Raw genomic sequence first — 23,373 nt, 5'->3', positions numbered from 1 at the left:
TACGGTGTAGACCTCTCTCTACGTCAGGTTATTCCATCAATCTGAACTGTCCAACAAATGGCTCTCCCTACAGATTCCTCGAAGACCATACTTATCAAGAATCCTTGTTTCTACTTTCCAGCATTTAATGTTGGCGCCATAACTGTTTTTCTTTCCAACCACCGATTCAAAGGTCACCATTAGATGGATAGGATCATCCCATATATGAGTGCCTCAGATCAATTTCCATCCAAAATTGGTCCGGCTAGATGGACAATCCTGATTGAAAAATAACACAGCCATCTGTACATAGCAATATAGCTCTACCATATTCTGGTTCTTATAGCTCTACAGTGTCATCTCCGTTTAGAGTGGACAATGGGGCCCACAGCATCTAAGAAAAGCAGGTTAGGGACCCTTCATACAGGGCTGCTACATGGACGCTTTCTGATTATTATTATTATTATTATTTTATTTTTTTTGTGCAGGTAATGTTTTGGTAATTTGATGTACTCAAAATATGGTACTGTAATTATACAGGTACATACATCAACTTGAAAGTGTCCACATGATGTCCCTCCCTGCTTGATTTTTTGGCTGGTGAATGTTAGGGGTGGGGTCCTCATGTTGTACGACTTGGATCTTGCGCAATTTCAACATTTGCATGTGTTGTGGACCTGCAAATTGCATGGTTCCTTGTTAGTGTACTAAGCTTCTCTTGGATTGAATTCAGCGCATTGATTTGAGGTCCAAATCGCCAATGATAAGGTCCAGCCAGCTGCAAAAGCGATTGTTAGAATCATCAAGTGACCATTGACCAAATTCATCATCTCCAATGACTCAAAATGGTAGAAAATTCAAGATAATTGTCTATGAAAGTTAGGGACCATTTGGATAGGGGCTGCTAAACAGACGCTTTGTAATTTCCTTGTGAGAGTAAGCACTTGATGTTTCAGCAATTTGATGGACCACTGAAAGAATGGGACTCTAATTACATAGGCACATACATCAACATGATACACAAGTGCTATCAATGTCCCCATGATGTCCAGCCTTGCTTGATTTTTCAGGCAGTGCATGTTAGGTCTAGGGTCCACATGTTGAACGACTTGGATCTGACACACTTCCAGTGGTAGCAAGTATTATGCACCCAGGATCCTTACTCTTGCTCGGGTGGTAGACTTTCAGGAGTTTCAACACCCGCTCACGGGTTTGAGTATCCACAGGTGGTGAAATCCCACTACGGTGTGAGTGTGTGCGCATGTGTAAAAAAAAAAAAGTATTATGCACCCACGCATAGTGCCGTTCCCTGCTAGTGCATCATCTCCAGCAAACTTGAAATGGTAGAAAATTATGCTAATTTGTCTAGGGTTTTCACTTTCGACAAGAGGAGCCCATGGTTTTAGTCATCCAGACCATTGGTGTGGATGGACCACGCTCTAAAAATCTCTCAGAATGGAAGATCCTAGTCACCAACCTTGGGTCTATTTTCAGTTGAATGTGGACTAATTGCTTTATTTTTTCTTCTGAGCCTTCTATTTGTAGGCAACAAAATCCGAAGTTTATCATGGCCTGATTGTCCACTGGAGGAAATCATTTAGGGGACCCATCAGACCAACAGTGTGTTGCGTCCCACCATGGATTGATCGTGCCCCAAAAGTATTCCAGATTGGAAGATCCTAGCCACTAATCCAGACCACTGGTGTGTTGCATCCTACCGTGGATTGACAGTGCCCAAAAATCTCCCATATTGGAAGATCTTAGTCACCAATCTTAAATCTATTTTCAGTTATGCAGCCTTTCCCTTCATTTTCTTCCTAACCTGTTATTCTTTTAGGTAATAAATCAGAAGTTTATGATTGTCTAATGGATGGAATTTTTTAGCGACCCAGCAGACTAATGGTCTGGATTTACTGAACCATGGGCCCCACTTATCCGAATAAAAAACCCGTATGCTATGCAAATCAATGTAAATACAAACTCTCTTCTCAGTAGAGTTTGGAAGATCAAAATCCACAATGAGCAGGGTTTTGTAATTACCTATGCACGGCTTGGAAGAATCCCACCTTGCCTAACTCGCCAGTTTCACGAACTTTGCAATAAAGAGTCCACTGGTTTGGGATGTCAAAGGATCAAATCGCAAGGTCTTTGGAATCTGTCCGCTTCGACAAGGCCAGTTTTTCGCCACATCAATCTCTCTTAGCTCTACAAGATCAGGATAGTAGTGTTTCTATTAATAAACACATTAGAGAGAAACAACAGAAGTAACTATGATAAATGATCTAGCGAAGAATTAGAATTTTCTCAAAATTCAGTGATTTGGAGAGGAGAAATATGACATTTATTCGTTAGATCCAGGTCATTCATCTCTTCACAACAGTCTTTTTGTCCATAAGGGCACATGTCTGTGAGAACTGGGCCATTCAATTAGTAGTAGGCAGTCAACAGATCAGATTTGGTTTGAATACTGGTTTGCTTGTATACAAGCCTTATTTTAGGGAATCAGTACCAGATCTTGTAGGGTTCAGATAAGGGTACCATATATGATGTATCAGATCCGAATCTGACTAAAGTTGGGTATCCCATTGGATCCTGTCGGGTTCAGCTTTGAGCATGAATTAGGATTTAGAATGGGGTTTGGATCCAGATCTAGAGTCAGGCCGGATCTAAGTTCAAATCTGGATCCATATCTAGATCTAATGCCAGAAACATGCCTTCCCTAAGGTTCTTTAATAAAAAGTATAACTATATAATGGATTAAAACTAAAACTAAAAAATAAAAAATCATATATTTGAGTACCTGACGGGTACCCATCCTGACTGAATTTCTAATTGAATCCAAATCACTGGACCAATCTTAATGGGCGCACAAACCAGCTACAGCGTGCACCACGCAATGCACAGTTCCCTACTGGTATTAACAAAGCCCAGAATCTGGACCCAAATACAATTAAAACCAATTGGATACTTCGGGTACCCATGCTATCTAGCAAGCTCCACTATGTATGTGCTATGGCCCAAGTCATGCAAGCCTGGTTATCAGGTAGGCTGGTTGTATATGTGTGACCCACGACAATTGAACTGTCCTATTTTGGGCCAGAGAACCCAGACGGTAGAGGACACCTGATGAACACCCCAGACCTTGCACCAGTTGCATGCCGGATGAGGAGGATACAAAATGTTCTCTCATAGGCAGTGAAATACATTGATTTGTATTGTTTTCGAAATATGATTGAAAATGCCAGACATCACTGCTGTGTGATTATTTTCATTTACCATCAACCACATACAGTCAACAAATTTACTAACGGTTGATGATACTGGAATAATTGCAATGCATTCCAGAGAAGAGAGACTTAAATCCCATTGCATTAAAAAAAAAAAAAAAAAAAAGAGTTTCTCAATGAGAAGATTTGCAGAACACTAGTCAAGTTTTCAGTATTACTGAAATCTGGGCATACTTTTCTGATGCAAAACCAAAAGAGGTGGATTAGCCTGCTGTGGAGATAAAAGACAATTCTTTTGGCTTTTAGGTCTCTGCACTCAGACCTGGCCAAAATGAGCCACTGAATTAGTTCAGAATCAAAGTTGCAACCCATTTGGAACTACTGCCAAGTTGGGATTGGTTAAGTGACTTGGGATTCAAGAAGCACCCACCATCCTTAGCATTTGGGACGTCCAAATGCTAAGGATAAGCATGGGACATCCATTGAGATATGGGACAAGTCCCATCCATTCACGAATCACTAAAGAACTAGTCGAAAAATAATTCTGATATATAAAACCACAAGCAATCTGAAGTTTCTTGGTTTTGGTAGCATCTTCTGGGTTTATGAAACTGTGTTGCCAATTGATAAAAATTAAGTAATTCAAGAATCCACTACTAAAGTAAATGTATCATGAAAAAAAAAAAAAAAGGACTTGCAATCTGCTAAAAGTGGAAGTGCTGAGGAATCATACCTGCAGAAGGGTTTGTAGCTAGAAACTGCTCAACTACATCCTCATTTTGGGCAACAGTTAAACTGTTCAAAGACAATGGGAAAATGTAAGAATTTGTAAAAATTTGGCACAGACTCCAAGTCAAGGAGTGATCATATGCAACTACTTTGTACCATGTTCCGATGTAAATTACTTGTATTGGGCTTGTTGAAAGTCTATTTATTCATCTCGTCCTACTATTTGGTCAAACCCCAATCTTCATGGGCCACCAAGCCAAAATCACACTTATTAAGCATCCATAGGTATCCAATCAATGGCTTGAAAAAGAATGGTCCAGATAAGCTATAGCAAAAAAAGGTTCAATAATCAAATTAGGCAGTAGACACTGCCATGGATTGCTTTTTGTCTCTGAAGAATCACTTTGTTCGACGATCATAACCTTTTTACTGTTCTCATGGAAACGGTATGGTTATAGCAAATGGACTATTGTTTGGAGGGTTAGAATCATTCTATTGGTATGGTTTTTGCACGTTGGTTCATGAAGAGTGAATTGGAATTTATGGACTCTCAAGATCGACATTTTGGACTCCACATGTCCCATACAACTCATTTGCACCATAATAGGGTGCAAACTATCTGTATATGAGAATTCCCTTTGGAAGCAACGAACCATCAAAAATAAGAAAGGAGATTGACTACATCTCACCTGCAAGTGCTGTAGACAAGTGAACCCCCTGCTGTTAGCAATCTGAAACCATTAGTCAGAAGCTGTAGCTGCATCGGATAAAACAAAAAATTAAAATTTTAAAAAACTTGGACAAACGCTTATTGAGGAATTCATTAACTACAGAAAATGTATTTCTACAACGCAACATAGAGGACTACTTAAAATAGGCAAGTGTAACAAAAGATTTTGGGTTGGAAAAATGGCAAACTCTTATATTTCATTAAATTGAAACAGAGAGAAATACAATCATTACCAAGGTATTCTGTATCGGTAACGGTGGCCATAACAGTCACCACCATTACCGATACGAGTATCGGCTGTAACAGCCGATACGGGGGCGTAACAATTGTTACGACCACCGTAACGGTTGAAAATTTTCTTTTGCCCAAAAAATTTTGAAAAAATATTTAGAAAATCAAGAACAATGTAAATATTCCAAATATGTATTCATTTTTTGTTTTGAACATGGTTATGGTAGTGTAACGGTCCACTCTTTGGTGAGAGTTGTGTAGGGTTGTCTAGTGAATTTGTGAACATGATTATATGTATCTAATGTTTACACATCACAATCAAGCATTAAAACTAGAAATCATTTAAATAAAAAAATAAAAAATAAAAAAGCATAAATACAACTTTTTCAATTTTTTGAAAAAAAAATAAAATAACCCTCGGAGCTTTTATTCACTCAAATCACTTCAACCTACAGTTTTAATCTTAAAACTGTGGTAAGAGTGGTCGAAATCTATTGTAAAATGATGTAAGAAATTTTTTGGAATGAGAAAAGTGATTTAGAGAGAGAGAGAGAGAGAGAGAGAGAGAGAGAGAGAGAGAAATGAATTTAAATGAAAAAAAAGGGGTTGTTTTTGGACCGTTACGGGGGTAACGGTCATTATGCCCCGTAACGGCCTTTACAACCGTAACAGCCGATACAGTCCCAAAAAGCCAACTGCCTCGTTTCACCCCCGTAGCACGTAACGGTCATGGCCAATACCTATATGCATCAGTATCGTAACAGATACAGAACACCTTGCTATTAAATAAGATCTTTAAGATGACAGCAGCAGCAAGTATGACTTCAGAAGCACGTCATAGTCTAGGCATAGGTTAAGTGATTTACATAATTGCAAGCTGCTAGATGTTTACAATATCAAATAAGTATCCTTTCTGAAGGAGAAGATTTTCTCCTCTGTTATGTGTGTGTGTACATATATGAGAAATAATCCATGGTTCCTAAAGCATCGCAAGTTGTACTGCTCTAATCTGATAATGACACTTGGACCAAGTTATTCAAAATCAGTTACGTAACAGTTTAGTAACTCACCCGTACTTATTTAAGCTCTGGAGGTCCATCCTACGATCCGTCCATCTGTTATTTGGGCTTTAGCCCAAGCATATACATGTTCAAATCCCAGAAAATGGAACATCCAAAAATTTCTTGAGGGCCAAAGATGAATGGATCAAGGTATTTTCCCTTCATTCTATATAGGTTTGTAAACATCACCGTAGGGTAAGAAAGGTTTCAAAAAGACGTTTCTGTAAAAGGTAGTGGGAAAACCGTCGCGGCCCAAGTGAGGTATGTAAGAGCTATCGATGCATTTTCACGTGGATTGCATATTGAGTAACTCAGTAGGTAAACTCCGTGGGGCCCACCGTCATTCAGATAGAAGCAGGTACAGAGTTTAAGTGGACCACACCACGAAATAGTGTGAATTGAAGTCTACCATTGAAACCAGAAGTTTTGCACAAGATTATTTGTGTTTTCCATTCATCCATGGATTGTTAGTTTTGACAAATAAACATCACCAGGGCCTTAGAAACTGCACAAATCACTTTCCTATTTCTTTTTCTTTTTTCCTGAGCTTCAATTTTAGGCTCAACCTCTAAAATGATTTGGAAAACTAGATGGGCGGTGTGTTAACTCATCAGCACGACCCATTTTCACCCATCCGCGCGACCCATTTTCACCCATCCGCACCCCTCTCCTTCACTTTCCCTCTCCTTCATGCACGTTCCAATCAGCGAAGAAAGAGGGAAATTGAAGAAAATTGCGAGAAAAAGAAGGAAATCTACTTACCTGTCGAATGGCCCACCTCCAATCACCGATCTTCGCTGCAGCCTACAGGTAATCTCCGATTTCTCTTCTTATCGGCCGATAGTATCGATATTTCGAACAATGGCTATAACTACTTGTCGTGGAACATGTTTTGTCAGGTCTAGAAAGTCGCAATAGTGGTTGAAATCCTTGATCTTTTGGCTGTTGTTCCTTCTTTCACATGTGCATCTGATGTGTGGACATCCTGGGTGTACTTTTGAACCTCTAGATTGACCTTGAGTGTGGTGGAAGATGAATTGGAGAGTTGGTTTTATGCCACAGTGGCTGTTTCGGTACTACTTCGTAGGGAGATATGGCCCCATGCTTGGATGTGATGCAATCCCTTGCTTACTGCTGAATGTTTGGATTGTCCGAGCTATGTGAAGTTCAGGATTGTGGATTCACCATTTTTGATCCCCAAAGTGAATACAAGAACTTAAAGGAGATGTAATTGCACAACATCTTTAAAGCTTGATCTGTTGTTACAGGAGCACCTGCACATAATTCAAAGTGAGCTGGGGACCACGGGTCCACATGCTGAATGGCTTTGAGACCTTCAAAAGGCTGTTGATTGATCTCATGGGTAAAAAACCTGGGCTTTTGAATGTTGTGGCAATGGTCTCGTAGAAGAATAAAGTATCGCATGTTGCTTATCACAAGCTGCTGGAGATGTTGCGGAATCCAAAGGTTGTCATGGCCATCTTCTTTGTGAGAGTTTGAATTATCCCTGACACATTTTTGGCACATGCAACATAGTTGAATCCAAATTGATTATCTTATTTGGCTAGATTTCTCAGGTTTTTTTTTTTTTTGAAATATGATAATTTCATTGAAAGGCCAAAACCAAAATTTACAAAAAAAGAAAAGGAAAAAGAAAGAAAGCAGAAACCAGCTAATGCCAACCCAAAGGAAATGGAAAAGAACTATTTGAAACCGACAACCATTCTATTACAAAAGATTTTGCCCTCTTGAACACCTATAACACTCTCTTGCCCTTGTTCTTGAAGGCTCGACCATTTTGTTCTAACCATAGAGCCCACAAACCTGCTAAACCACTCAGCCTTCATAACCCTGTATCTGATTTCCCTGAGCACCCTCCGTGCCAAGAAAGAAGAAAACTATCTATAGAATCCGGCATCACCCAAAGAACCCCAAAGAGTTGGAAAAAGAGGACCCACACCTCCCTTGCAAAGGAACAATGAAGAAACAAGTGATCCACAGATTCCACATCTTGCAGACAGCAAGTAAACGTCAGCAAAACCATGTTCCTCTTTTGCAGATTTCTCAGACTTCAATCTGTTCGTTTCATTATATAAAGGGGCGAAACCCTTTTATATTTACTTTTGCTTCTCTCATATTTCTCGGACTTCAAGCTTTCGTCTTCTTTTTGGAACCACCCTCAATTGTTCTCTTTTTCTGACAGAGAGGAGGGGTAATGATCTTCTCCTTCTTTCGATCCTCTGCTTTCCCTGTTAGGTTTTCCCCGCCCTCACTACCACCCACTACCGAACTTTGCAGTGGTAGTGAGGAGTTGGTTGCCTTTGCCGGAGATTTCGTCTAAAATCACTGGTTTCATGGATATTTTTTTAATGGAAAATAATGCTTTGGGCATGATACCAATGGGTTTCTAGCTCAATTTGATTCATGTGGATTCGTTCTTGCTGCAACTAGAGGGTTAGAATTGATATGGGAGTGCTACTGTGCATGAGAAATCCATTGTGAAAGGCCCCTTCATCTTCCTCCACAATTCCTGTCATGGGCAGGTTCTCCATGACGAGCTAACCTAGTGCCACATTTAGTATTCAACAGTGTTGATTTAGTGGTGCAGACTATCTGTGACATGAATTCTGTCACCACGACATTCTGTGCTAGACAGAATGCGTTGCCGCAACATATCGTCTGCGATATGGTTTGGGTCATCATGACATTCAGAGCACAAAATGATTTCTGTCGCCAAAACATGCCGTACGCAACATGGGGTAGCTGCGGCATTGAGTGTGTGACATTCAAAGCCTTCCATTGTGCTTCCAATTGGAAAGAAAGCATCACAGAGGTTCAGTGTTCAATCTTCTCATTAGTCTCCTCCATGTACTTCATCATCAACATTACATACGAGTCGCCTTCTTTTGGGCCCTCGACTATGGCAAACATGTTCACCTTTCTTTCCTTGCAGGAAGACATTTTTCGCTTATCAAGGTGACAAGGCCTGTGAGGATTCCATGTGTCGTTCCCGGTCGAATGCAGTAGGGGCGGCAATCAGCTGAGCTAGGGTTGGCCCAACCCTAGTCCTGCCCTCGTTCTCTAAGCCTTTGTCCAGGTCTGAACCCTGCCCATAATTGGGCTAAAAATACCCTCATCCTGGCCTTGGCCCTGAAGGGCTAGGCCGGCCCTGTAAGGAGAATATTTAAACGATTGAAGAATTGAAATAATCCCACTTAAATTTTTTTTTTCCTCCATCTATGTTGAGTTCCGTCAAATAAGTGATTTGGATCATTGAAGCATGACCCCAATCTAACGAGTGTCTTTAAACTACACGTGTGGTGAATGGGATCTGCTCACAAGTATCTTTAAACCATCCATTATTTTTGTATAATGGTAGTCCACTTGATGATTGGACTAGGCAAACAAGCCAGGTCATTCATCATTGGCCCAGGTCTGCTTGGCTTGGACAGGGGCCTAGATTTTAAGCCCTAGCTCAGCCCTCAAGCCAAGTTTAGGGGCCCAAGCCTTTGCTCTACAAGGTCTGGCCGCCCAACACATTGCCACCCCTACTACAAGACTAGTGTCCTCATGACCGTTGTCAATACTTGCAACTCAGGTTTCTCTGGGCTTTGTGCATAGCCAATATTCTGAGTTTGGTGGCATCTACATTCGGTGAACTTGGATGAGTTACCCTTCCCCATCTTTCTTTTTCTTTTTTTTTGTTAAAAGATGAGAACTTTATTGAAAGAAAAAACAAGGAGAATGGGAACAGAAAAACGAACAACGGAAAGAAAACTAGGGGGAAAAAAAAAACAAAAAAGAAAGAAAGAATGGACAAGAAACTGCTCTAAAGCAGCCCAAAACCCGATCTAAAGCAAAACCCAAGGAGCCCAATCTTTGAACATAACTAAGATTCTCGAAAAGACCCCTACAGCAGAAACACTTCTATTTTGGAAGCAACAGTTATTTCTTTCAGCACAAACAGCCCAGAGCACAGCCATAAAGCGTATTCTCCGCTTCCTTTTTCCCAAAGTTCCTCCCGAATCTGCGTGCCAACCACATAACAAGTCGTCCACGGATTGCGGCATAACCCAAGACATGCCAGCCAGCCTAAGGACACTCCACCAAATATTGGAAGTGAAAAGACAATGTAAGAAGACATGGTTGACTGATTCCTCCGCTTGCATACAAAGGAGACAAACATTCAGAATGTACATTCCTCTTTTCTTGAGATTGTCCACGGTTATCACTATATTCCTTCCCAGAAGCCATCCAAATGCTGCGACTTTAGGTGGAACTCTGTAGGACCAAACAGAACTGGAATGGTGGCAGGAGGCGAAGGAAGAAGCTGATAGTGACTAGTAAAAAGAGCGCATTGAAAACTGACCCGAGCTTGACAATGACCATCGCATGGAATCTTCTGAGAGCAAAGAGGGAGGCAGGGATATCCCTTGCAATTGAGAAAGGAGAAAAGTAAGCTCCTCTAGTTCGGAATCAGAAAAATTCCTTCAAAAAGATGGAATCCAGATTCCTTGACCATCATTGAAACAGAAACAGTCTCTAACCACTATGTTTGAGTCAAAAGCTATGGCAAACAAAGAAAGATAAGTTTTCTGCCAAAGAATGCTGACCACACCAAATATCTAGCCGGAAACAAATTCTAGCACCTCATATCTAGTCACAAATGGTTTTTCCTTAGGCATCGATTAGGAACAACATGAAGGTTCACAATTCAAGAACCAATAAAGCTTGAGGATTTGATGACAGTTGAGAATTTGACGCCTGTCTATGATCAATAGACAATTGAAGCTCCATCGATTGGGAAGATCTTTGGGTCACGGTCTTAGCTATCTTTCAACAAAGGCTCCTCACTACACATGCTTTGCAGCTCCTCTGGTTTTTGAACTCACAATGAGAGAGGAATTGTATGGAGGAGTGCCTGGAATTGCCTTCTTGCCCCTAAACAAGAGAAGCACAGGGTCATGGATGGTGACTTTGACCCATAACATGTTTGAAGTAGCTCCCTTTGGAATCAAGAACACACCCTCATCCATTCTTGCGGCTTATGTTCCCCTTAGGACCCTACCGGGTGCATTCCCATGTTCAATCTATCATTGTGGGACATTTTGATGCCCCAGTGCCAATCTTTTGATTGTCCTTGTGGACGGGTGACCCATCTTACAGTGCCACAGCACACCACATGGTACAGCCTGAATTTTGGGTTGTGTAAGTGCCTCCCTGAATGGATGCTGTTGATTCTGCGCTATTGCAGCTAGGGACTACTCAGTGTGGTCCATTTCATTAGCGTCACAGACCTTGGTACAAATTTCGTTTTGGGTCGCAATGGTGGTGTCAGCCTCTTTCTGGTTATGAGACAAGGGTGGCTCGAGTCTAGTAGCAAGGGAACCCCTTTCTTCTTATTTGGGTGGTGTCACACCATACTTCTCTGCGTGAACTCCTCAAATGTCACGGAGAGAGACACAAACATATTTGATACTAGGACAGTCAACCTATCCTAAACAGAGCCTTTCCTATGCTCCACCTTCGTTTTTCATTACTTTAACTTGGCTCTGAAACCCTCTGTTTTCTAACACAATTTTATCATGCTTGAAATTCGTGTCATGGGCTGAGATTTGGGCAGCAACGACATGTCGTGCAACATGCCCCATGTCAGGCTACAATAACTTGTGTCATAGGAGCCATGTTGCAACCCTAGGTGGGTGCACACACCTTTGTGGGTTGGGTGCAAGTTGGGCGAGTTTGGTTGGGTTGAGGGTCAACCCGAGCCTGACCTGACATCACAAGGGCCCCACCCACAACCCAACCTGACACAAGCTCCAACCCGAGGTGTCCAAAACAAACCCAATCCGAGTTCTTCTATACTTTACCCAACCTGACCGACCTAATCCAACCCGATCCAAATACATGTGATCATTCCCAACCTGACTTAACCCGACCCTAATTTACTCATATCGAACCCAACCTGATTGCCATTTTCCAACCCAAACCCGACCTAAGCACCTTGACAACCTGACCCAACTTAGGTTGGGTCAATTGGGTTTGGCTTGATCTAAACACAAATTGCAGCCCAAGTTGCAACATACCTATACTTTTGCGACATCATGGTTGCAGCAGGCTCAAGGCCACAGGACACATGCTGTGGAAGAGTTTTCCTTTATGCAGCAGACTCTCCACAGCAGGCTAAAAGCAGCAGGATAGGGGCCAGGCAATAGGGATTGTCCTCTGCAACATTGCCTCTACAGTAGGCATTATGCAATAGAGTCTCGACGACAAAAGGTTTATTGCGCGAGGAGTGTTTGGACTTTGCACGACTCTTCAGGTAGTTCTTGGGGTGCTTGAAATTTTCAGAGAAACCCTGAATATCCTTTGGCCATCGCAGGCGAGGAACTCTTCAGATTAGTTCCAGTTAAAGTGCATGAGCAGCTTCGTAGGAGCCAAGTTTCGCAAAAGGTCTTCTTCATTGAGTAGGAAAGTTCGGGAACTTTGAATTCTGATAAATGGTGCCAAAACTGTGCCAGTGCACATTTCGGGTTGGAAAACGAAGAACTCTGACATTTTATTAACTTGAAGCAGAGAATTGGAATTGTTAAAAACCTTTGTAAGTGGACACTTTGATGCTGGAGCCAGTGTTTTAAATATTGACGATATCACCAATATATCCCACGATATATCTTGTATCCCACCTGGGCGATACGAAACACACATGCAGTGCCGATGTATCCCACCTATTCGACCCAATGAGCATTTTCGATTTCCAATCCATGTTTTTGTTGTAAATCACGTTAAACTAGTATCAAATTGTTACAAATCTATAATTCTTCATATTTTCCATGAAAAATCATAAATTTGAAACTTTGATTTCGAGATTTAGGGGAGATGGGTCAAGTTGCGGAAAATTGAGAAAAATCGAAATTTCTCAATTTCTCACAAATCAATTGCAATCTTTGTATCTAAACATAAAAATAAACATGTAACCTGATCTAGTGATTCTTCTTTTTCTTTTGAATGTATTGCTTGTGTTTCCATACATGTCTTCTTACATTTATAAATTATATGAATAGACTTCGAATATACTTACATCAATTCAGTTGGAAATCGCATATGTCAGGACCCCATACAAAGGAAACCCCTATTATGTGGACTTTTTTTGTAATGTTTTGATTTCTAAGTGTATATTGATGTCTCTTTCAACAATCTCTGAAGTTCCATTGAAAAAATCAACCAATTTCCCAATATTCTCATGTTTCCCAACAACAGCAATACGTTACGTGATACAACCGATATATCTCACGCGACAACCGATATGTATCCGTATCCCAAGGGTGCGATACATTATGCGATAACGATACTTAAAACATTGGCTAGAGCTTGAATTAGACCTGAGAGGGGTTTCAAGTGTTGAACACTCCTGGGGAATTTAAAACTCTGCTACAACAAGCAAATTCTCATGAAATGAAAAAAAAAAAAAAACAAGAGAGAGAGAGAGAGGTTGTCGTGGGTGGTGTTGTGGAAGGTAGATGTTGCAATATGACAAGGATGCCTAGGACAATTGGAGAGCTTGTGTGGCAAAATAATGGATTTTGAGAGAGGTTGTCGTGGGTGGTGTTGTGGAAGGTAGATGTTGCAATATGACAAGGATGCCTAGGACAATTGGAGAGCTTGTGTGGCAAAATAATGGATTTTGACGGTTGATGATGCATTTCTGGTGCCCCCATGCTTTGCAAGTTTCCTTTTATGAGGCAAGCTCTCAACGACGGGCTTAAAGCTGTGGGATAGGGGCCATGTGATAGGGAATGTCCTTTGCAACGTAGACTCTACAATAGGCATTACGTGATAGGGTCTCTGAGACACAAGGTTTATTGTGCAAGGAGTGTTTGGACTTTGCGCGACTCTTCGGGCAGCTCTTGGGGTGCTTGAACTTTCAGAGAAACTTTGAACATCTGTTGGCCCTCACAGGCAAGGAACTCTTCAGATTTGTTCCAGTTAAAGTGCATGACCAGCTTCATAGGAGCCAAGTTTCACAAAAGGTCTTCTTTGTTGGGTATGAAAGTTGAGGAGCTTTGAGTTCTGACAAATGGAGCCAAAAATGTGCCAACACACATTTCGGGTTGAAAAACAAAGAACTCTGATATTTTATTAACTTGAAGCAGATAGGATTAGAATTGTTATATATATATATATATATATATATATAACCCTTTGTAAAGTGGACTCTTCGATGCAGATTTTTTTGCTAAGAGGGATGTTGGGTACTTTTTTAAGAGATCTAGCCTCATGCTCGGATGTGATGCAATCCTAGAATACTATTGAGCGGTTGGATTGTCCGCCTATGGGAAGTTTGGGATCATCAATCCATCATTTCTTATGCCTTGATTGAATAAGAGAACTTCCAGGAGATGTAATATTGAAACATCTTTAAAGCTTGATCTGTTGTTGCAGGAATACCTGCATGTAATTCTAAGGGATCTAGACACTGAATGATTTGGATAACGGGTTGCTGATAGTCTACTTGTCAACACCAAGAATATTTTAACTGGCATGATCCAACACAAGGTTTTAATAAAATATAGCTAGATATTTGACAAGTTGAGAATAAAGAAACTGACAGCAAAATATCGTTAAATACTTGTAAAGAAAATAATACATTTGAAGGGCATAACGAAGAGAAATAGTTGCCTGGAGGTGTGTCAAGGTGTCCGTCCTTTGTGCATCCAAGACTCGACGTTGAAGAGTTTTCCAGCCCCAATGCTCAAATTTCTGAATGTGTCTAAATGACCCATCATGAGTGCATTCTGCATCCACAAGGACCTGATTGAAGTCCCAATCAAACACCACATTCCAAATAAGTAATAAGAGATGTCAAATTCAAAAAAAGGCAAGTGACATGTTAGCTCATTATTTTGTGAAATGAAATAGCAGCTGGAGACAAAAGCCACTGAAACATTAACTAACCATAGGCAAACTTCAAGCAAACAAGGTTTAAATCTCAATTTGGTAGGGTGACTTGATCAGTGGCCAAAACCATTACAACTTGTTCAGTTTCAGCCAAAACCAAAGATACCCATGTGACTTGTCTGCAAACATCTTTTTTCACTTTATTTATCATACTTTTTGGGAGGTGGGGTGTCAATTTGTTCTCAATGGAGCAAAGTCAACATGATTTTCAAGGGATTTAAAACCTTGATGATAGTGAGTTCCGATTCCTGGAACCTTCAACCTCTCAGGGTGTGATACATTATATGAACCATTTAAGTAAAGGAGAGCTTTAAGGCCTAAAAACATGAAAGCACACAACGGGTAAATCTTAGTTTCCTTCTAGCATATTGATTCTCCTCTCTAAATCACATCATGCTTTGAATGCATATAAAAAATGATTGTCATTGGCCCCAGACTGACCTTGGGTTTTAGACATTTTCCCCCAATGGTGTTGGCTAGAAATTGGGAGGAGGTCCTTTTGCGTTGGTCCCTACCTTATCGTATCCCAGAGAGGTTGTTGGAAAAGCCCCCTTTACTTGTGCCCGAAGTTACAATTGTTTTTCAAACTTGCAGGCTTACTAAAAAATGTCAGATGAGTTCCAATGGTTGTGAAAGGAATTCATGCAAGTAAGCCTCGTGTGGTACAGTTCACAGGGGAACATTTCCCTGTGCGTGTGTAAGTATGCCAAAACGCTTACACAACGGTAATGGTGGTACCTGTTATGCGTTACGGGGCCGAAACAGCCGTTACAGGAAAAATGATCCGTAATGGGACCAAACAGATTTATTTTTTTTTGAAAAAAAAATAAAAAATAAAAAATAAAAAAAGAGGTCGTAATGGCCATTACGGCCCGTTATCGTAACAGTTACGGTGGTAGCCATCACAGCCACCATTACCGTTATGGAATACCAAGGTGTAAACAGTCTTTTGAAAGGGGTGAAGAACAGCATACCTTGTCATAGCCAGAATCAGAAGCCTTGCTGAGACCTCCCGTCTGATATAATTCACTTTTACTGATTCCAATGACTCCAGAATGTCTGCCATAAAATATCAATTCCGGTTCTGTGGCCACTGGGAATAAATGTGAGTCAGTACTGTTCCTAGCTTTATTTGCTTTCTTTCTTTCTTTCCATGGTCTCTTGGGAGTCCATTCCTTAAACACATCCTTTGACTCATTGCATACAGGTGCACCTGAGCATTTCTGGACCAAAGTACAAAGCATAAATGCAGAGAGACAAATATAAGAAGAGACATGTGATGGCTACTCAGAAGAGGACGATCTTGAATCATACTTACCCCAATGCGGTGCATGTGCGTGTGTGCTTGCAAGATCCGTGCCATTCATCAGATGGGCCCTGTCATGTATGAATCATAGCATGAAAAGCAGGTTGATCTGGTTGTCAGGTAACTCTACCAAAAACCAATGGTTAAAAGGATTCCACATTCAAAGCACAGATGTGGGCCACATGATGACTGGACCAGGCTAATTTTGGGCCATTCGACATCCTGTGGAGCCACTTCTTGAATAATCCAGATCTTGCTCGCTTCACTTCTGTTGTTTTTACATAACAATACACGTGCAGTTGTTCAAAATGAAGTAGTCCCACCAATAAAGTCAACAAAAAATCAGTTTAAGCTAAAAGCGACCTGAGGTAAAGTATAAAAACGTGCTCACTTCAAATGCCACCGGACATATACAGTGGGGCCCACATGACGAATGGTGTGGGTCACACACCTACATCTGTGAGGACTATGTAGAATAGGATTCAAGATGCTACTCTAATGGGTTGCTGTAGCAGGCGAAACTACCAAACAGCTACATGTGAAACAGTGAAAGTTTACATTGGTCATTACGATCTTAATTACAGAACACACCTTTCCATATTCATGGTTTGATTTTAAATCCAGGTGAGCTCTCAAAGGTAAGAGGGAAAATGAAGTTCCATCTGCAACAAAGAGTCGGCAACGGTCTCCCAGTGCATATTTCTGCAACATTGTTCGACAAGCTGCCAAACGATGTCGTGCAACATCAACGCCGGTTAGGGAGCCTGAGCTACCAAGAAGGTCCGAAAGCATACACAACTTGGCACCTGAAATAAAATGTAGATGATAATAATAGCATTATTGAATGTCTGATCATACTCACTGATGCATGTTGTGTTTTTATGCAATAAGCTTTTGCTGTGATTTCCTTTTGCAAATGCTGCCACTATGTTGCCATTGAAAAAGGATATCCAAACTACCAGCATCTTTTGCATGAAAGCCATGCACCATTAGCTTCCCCTATATTACAAATTATCTCAATAAGCTGCAAATACTGTCAATTTCAGCAAATGCAAGAACAACATCATAATGGAAGTGAGCTTAGCAAGCGAGGACACTCTCATTGCACTGGCATAAGAGATCCTTAGGGAGGCCATGGTACAGATTTCAATGGTTGCCATGATTATGGTTGTGGTAATCGGCAGTGCACTCATCGTGGTCTTAGTAACCACACAGCTGATACATGTTAGGACCTTGTTAGTAAGCTTGATTGGGTGAATCGGGTTTGTTCTTCCGATGATGACACCAACGGTTATCTCTACTCTCTAAGCTTATCTCCTTCATTTTTTAGCCCAACACTACGAGTGATACTGTTACATTCTTCAAGGAAAAATATGCCAAGATTTCTGAAGGATCATTCCACTCATGTATCATAATCCACAGCTACTCTCGTGCAGTCAAGTATCATTTATCATGCACCGTCTAATAGTGTTCCCTGGGTGACTTAGGAGCTTCATATCATACAACTGGTAAGCATAGTGTATTTCTTCTATCACATTAGCATAGTACAACTGGTAAGCATAGGGTATTTCTTCTATCACATTAGCATAGTCATCATTCATTTCTTCTATCAGATTAGCATATGGTACTTTAACCTAGTGTCTAGGTTGGGTATTCCTTGTCCTACCCCATCGCTTTCATTATTATCACCACTTTACATCCCTAAATTTCCTATGAGTTTATTGCCTATGAGCTAGCTAAACAAATCTTCAAATTTTTTCTGTCACATCTATTTAGGGGTTGATTGGTGGAGGGCATGAACCGAATGGACTCTATTACCTTAATAGTAGAATATCTGGAGTTGCATTGCTGACAGATATCACTCCACATCAGTGGCATTCTAGGCTTGATCATCCCTCCCTAAGTAGTTTGAAAAGTCTAGTTCCATCATTGTCACATGGGTCTAGATTTGAGTGTGAGGCTTGTGAGTTGAGTAAGCATCATTGAGTGTCGTTTTTTTTCCCCGTGTGGACAAGATAAGTGCTAAAACTTTTTATTTAATATATCATGATATTTGGAGTCCAGTCCATCTTACGGGTATATTTGTTTTCAAGTACTTTGTTATTTTTTTGGATGATTATTCTCGTATAACATCGCTATATTTGATGAAAAATCGATCAAAAGTGTTTTCTTGTTTTAAAGAATTTCATATGGAAGCACAAATGCAATTTAATTATAAGGTTTATGTCCTACACTTAAAAAATGTCAGGGAATATTTATCTCATGACCTTAACTCATATATTTCATATCCTGCATTATTCACCAAACTTCATGTGCTTACACACAACAAAATGGGGTAGCTGAACATAGGAACTGCCATTTACTTGAGGTTGTTAGAGTGAATTTGTTGAATATGAAGGTTCTAAAAATATTTTGTAGTGATGTAGTCCTAATTGCGTTCTACCTAATAAATTGGATGCCTTCATCGGTCTTAGATGGAAAGTCTCTTCTCTCTATCTTGTGTCCACAAATTCCTTCTTATTCTATTCTCCAAAAGTGTTCGGATATTTGTGTTTCATGCATCAACTTAATCATATTCATGGCAGGCTTGAACCAAGGGCTATCAAGTGTATTTTTCTTGGGTACCTCCTGTACCCAATGGAGATACAAATGTTATAATTGTCTCCCAGAGACGTTATGTGTTAGCTAATGTCACATTCTTTGAACAAAATTCATATTTATCAAAGGAAAGTCTTTACAATTTAAAGAGAACTCCATAACTACTCTTTCCATTGTACTTGATACTACTACTGGAGTTGGAGAGATGTTTGTTCAACGCGCATCTCGACCTTTATAGGTTTAGTCCAGATGTTCTAAATGTGGAGACGGAGTATATACAAGCGTAACTTCTACCAATCCTCTTGATCCGTCAAAAGAGCATGATCCTTTTGACTCCTTGCCTACATCATCGGATTAAGGTAATATACTTATTGCTCTTCAAAAGGGTATATGTTCATGTACTCAACATCTTATTGCCAACTTTATTTTGTTCAGTGGTTCGTCTCCTTCATTTTGACAAGTTGCTTTGTCTCTGTTGTATGTGTCAATTCCCTGTTCTTTCCAGGAGGCTTTGAGTTGTGATGGGTTGAAATGAGCCACGAAAGAAGGGATGATTGCACTCTATCAAAATCAAACTTCTACATTAGTTGAATAACCTATTGGCGTGCAGTTGGGTGTATACAGTAAAATACAATCCTGATGGCTCAGTGGATCATTTAAAACCTGGTTAGTTGCTAAAGGGTACTCTCAGACTTTGAGAGTAAACTATTCAGAGACCTCACTTGTGGCAAAGCTTCACTTGGTATGTGAGGTTGTTTCTATTATTGCAAATTGGGATTGGCCACTATATCAACTTGATGTGAAGAATGCTTTTCTTCACGGAGATCTAGTTGAAGAAATTTGCATGGAGCAATCATTTGGGTTTGTTGCTCAGTAAGAGTTAAACAAGGTATGCCATATTAAGAAATTTATGGGTTGAAATAGTCTCCAAGAGGTTGGTTGACAAGTGTCGTAAGGTGATGTTTGAATTCAGGATGAAACGTAGCCACGCCAACCACTCTGTTTCTATAATGCAAAGTGAGACATGCCCTATTGACAAGTTGTTTGTACATGCAGATAACATCATCATGACAAGTAGTGACAATACAAGTATTGACAAGTTGAAGAAATTCTTACAACAAAATCTTTATAAGAAGGACTTGGGTTGTCTTCGGTATTTCTTGGGCATTAAGGTGGCCACGTCCAAGGTGGGCATCAACTTAATAAAAATATGTGAAGTATTTACTGGATAACACATGTTTCTAAGAGCCAAGCTTGTCGAAACTCTCATGAATACAACTCAAAAGCTTAGTGTGGATCGGGGTGAGTTAATTGATGATCTAAAAAGATATCGACCACTCGCTAGAGAAGTGATTTACATGACCTGACATTACATATCCTGTCAATGTGCTTAGTCAATTTATGCAAGCTCCCCAGGCCTCTCATATGGAAGTCGTTCTTCATATCCTCAAGTTTTCAAAGGGAGCTCTTGGTCATGGTATCCTCCACAAGCGAAATGGCTATCTTCGAGTGGAAGGATATTTTGATGTAGATTGGATCAGTTCCCTATTGATAGGTGATTTACATCTAGTTATTGTACTTTTATAGGTGGTAACCTTGTTACTCGGAAGAGTAAGAAGCAAAGTGTTTCGGCTTGTTCAAGTGTTGAGACAGCATATAGGGCAATGGCCCATTCGTCATGTGAACTCATTTTGCTAAAGACATTAATATGCGAACTTGGGTTTATAGTTAAGGTTCACATGTGGTTGTCTTGTGATAATCAAGCAGCCTCTCATATTGCCAACGACCTTGTCTATCATGAAAAGACCAAGCACATTGAGGTCCACTACCACTTCATCCATGAGAAAGTTGCAAGGAAATTTGCATGCCATTCAAAGTTCCAAGATTAAATGGTAGATATGTTCACGAAAGCCCTAGGTCATACTCAAGTAGATCATCCCTTTGTCAAGTTCGGCATTCATAATATATATGCTCCAGCTTGAGGGGGAGTGTTATAGGATATGGGTTAGTCTATGGCCCATTTACAACCCATATGTTTAGGAATAACGGGAATTCTTGCTTGTATTACTAATGGCATTATTGTAATTATTGGTGTGTGTGTGTGGGGGGGGGGGGGTGTGCTAATGTCTCCTTTTTCTCTTCCCCCTTTCATTCTTTCACCTCTTTTTTAATTCTAACAATCAAACTATAGGTTAAAAGCTTAATTTTGATTGATTAGAATTGAGGTGATGGTGCAAGACAGATGCATGAACCAACTATCATATGAGATCAAGTAGCAAAATTAAGATAATTAACAAAAAAAAACACAAACCTTACATAATCATTGCAGATACCATGAAAAAAAAAAAAAAACATCATGCATAATCCTAGTTTAAGTTACCAACATCGTCACACAAGATCATTAAATAAAAGGAAACTAGGATCTAATGGATGTAGGAACATCTAATTAGCATAAGGTATAGTCTATCTCAAAGTAGAAGACCTAATACACCCTAGGGTGGAATTATGGTTAAAAGAGATTGAGAAATATAGGAATAAGTTGGGTGAATTGGTTAAGGGGATTTGAGGAAAAGATAAGAGGGTTTTGATTTAAGGGTGATGGAAAACCAAAAGGGGCAAGAATTCACACTTGCAGTTAATGAGTTTAGGTCAGTTAGTGTTCGGATGGTAGATAGGTAAGTGAAAGATGAGTTTAGGAGATGATGAAGACTTATGATGGAAGAGTTGAAGAACTGAAAGGAAATACCTTAATGGATGGAAGAGAGAAGATGATGTGGGGATAAATGGAGACCCCACGCCTCCGTTGATGAAGATTAGCCTTGCACCAATCTCCCTTCCAAATCACATGAAAGTATTTTCAAATCTCATGAAGATGGAAGAAGAAGAAGAAGAAAAGAGCAAAAGCCTTTTTTTTTCCTCACAAAACCTAATGATGGAGAGAGTCACATGCCCACCCTCTTTTTATATCTTCACTAAGTTTCACTAATTACAAAAAACACCATGTCTTATGAAATTTTAATAAAAATGGCCCTAGTCTAAAGAGAATCCACTAAATCACTTATAAAGGTGTCCAAACATAAAATAATCAAAACTAAATCCTAAAAGATGATAAAATCAAAAAAACTGATGTGGACGATCCATGATCAATGGACCGATCATGTGATCTATGTGATCCAACAGCCCGATCGTCACTCCCCTCCAATCTAGCAATTTGGATCACTCCATAAAGCAGCACATGTGCATCTTCCCAGTGTAGGGTCTTTTAGATGCTTACACATGCACACAGGGTCTTCAGCACGATCACGGGTACTCGCCTAGCCATAGGGAAATCAATGCGGCTTGCCTCCTCCTTTGATACATAAGCAAAGGTGTACGTGAAGTGATGTCCTCATCAGGTGAACTCTTATTACTAAACGGTTTGTAAACACATATTTACGGTTAGCGTTGAGAGACGACATGATGAGGGCATCTGAGCACCATACCAGAGAAGGGCTGATCCAATCTCTTTATAGCTAGATGACCATTACATGGGGCCCACTTGGCCCAATTCCTAGCTATGTTGAAGACCCCACGTGCACGTTCGTGCACCTTTAAAGATCCCACACTAGGAAAATGCACGTAGGCTGCATATATGAGTTTGATGGATACATCGACTATTGGATTAGGTGGACACGATGATCGGACCGTTAGATCATCATCAGACATGCTTCGTTATTTTTGGTACACCTTATATTTGTGTTGAGATTAGGGAGTTAGAAACAACTTTTAATTTATTAAGCATCTTTATATTGAGAATCTTATCTAAGAGCGCTTTTTTGTAAAAGGTCTTTTCTGATACTATAAAAGAGATAAGGGGGGTGTGTGAAGTCCTAATACCATTATTTTGAGAAAAAAAAAAAGTTGTGTTTTCTCTTCTTTATGTGATTTGAAGAATACTCCATGTGATTTGGAGCTTGGGTGTGGTGTGATTCCATTCCCCATTCAATGGAGGTGCGAGGCTTCCATCTATCATCTTCCTTCTCTCTTCCTTTCTATTAAAAAGAGGCATTTTCCCAAAAACTTCATCTCTTTTCTTCGCTTCCTATTTAAGATTATTTAAATCATCTTTTTCTTCAATTTTTCATCATCCAACTTCAGCCCCAACCGAAATCAACCATTGAGGACCCAAAAATCTTAGCCAACAACCCACATGTGCGAGCCCCTAGCCTGATCGTATGGACAATCACTCAATCCTTTGATTTCCCTTTGCTTCCCCGATCAAAATTCCCAATTCCCATGAACCCTAATTTTTCAAATTTCAGATTTTCCCCTTCCTAACTCTAATCACGTTAATTAAATTACTTTATGGACTCTTTCATAATCTCCGCGTTGCATGCTAGCATTAAATCATGTCCTGCATCATGACATATATAAAAGCTCTCATTAGTATGAGAGAAGGGTTTTTCTTCTTCTTCTTTTTCTTTTTTATTGGCATTTTTAAGAAGCTATTACACAGAGAACAAAGATGTTCTACCCAATGTTTTAAATATCGTTATCATGTAATGTATCGCGCAC

The 23,373-nt window shown here is 40.1% G+C and overlaps 1 protein-coding gene across 5 annotated transcripts in view; it reads right to left on the bottom strand.

Moving 5' to 3' along the window:
- Positions 1–429: 429 nt before the first annotated feature.
- The window catches only part of LOC131243283 (uncharacterized), a 42,010-nt gene continuing 19,066 nt past the window's right edge, over positions 430–23,373 (bottom strand). For 4 of the 5 annotated variants that reach the window (XM_058242525.1, XM_058242531.1, XM_058242511.1 and 1 more), the window contains exons 5-11: positions 16,813–17,027; positions 15,890–16,138; positions 14,633–14,768; positions 4,625–4,688; positions 3,940–4,001; positions 2,020–2,184; positions 430–757 (exon numbers count right to left, since the gene is read on the bottom strand). In XM_058242525.1, coding sequence (XP_058098508.1) covers positions 2,051–2,184; positions 3,940–4,001; positions 4,625–4,688; positions 14,633–14,768; positions 15,890–16,138; positions 16,813–17,027 — 860 coding nt within the window. In that variant the 3' untranslated portion in view covers positions 430–757; positions 2,020–2,050. Of the gene's footprint in view, positions 758–2,019; positions 2,185–3,939; positions 4,002–4,624; positions 4,693–14,604; positions 14,769–15,889; positions 16,139–16,812; positions 17,028–23,373 lie in introns of those variants that run through there. The other variant, XR_009170010.1, reaches the window with a different exon arrangement.

Source organism: Magnolia sinica, chromosome 1 (assembly GCF_029962835.1).
Source record: "Magnolia sinica isolate HGM2019 chromosome 1, MsV1, whole genome shotgun sequence".
Classification (NCBI taxonomy): domain Eukaryota; kingdom Viridiplantae; phylum Streptophyta; class Magnoliopsida; order Magnoliales; family Magnoliaceae; genus Magnolia; species Magnolia sinica.
The sequence above is the reverse complement of the archived record's forward strand: the minus strand, read 5'-3'. Positions and strand labels throughout refer to the sequence as shown.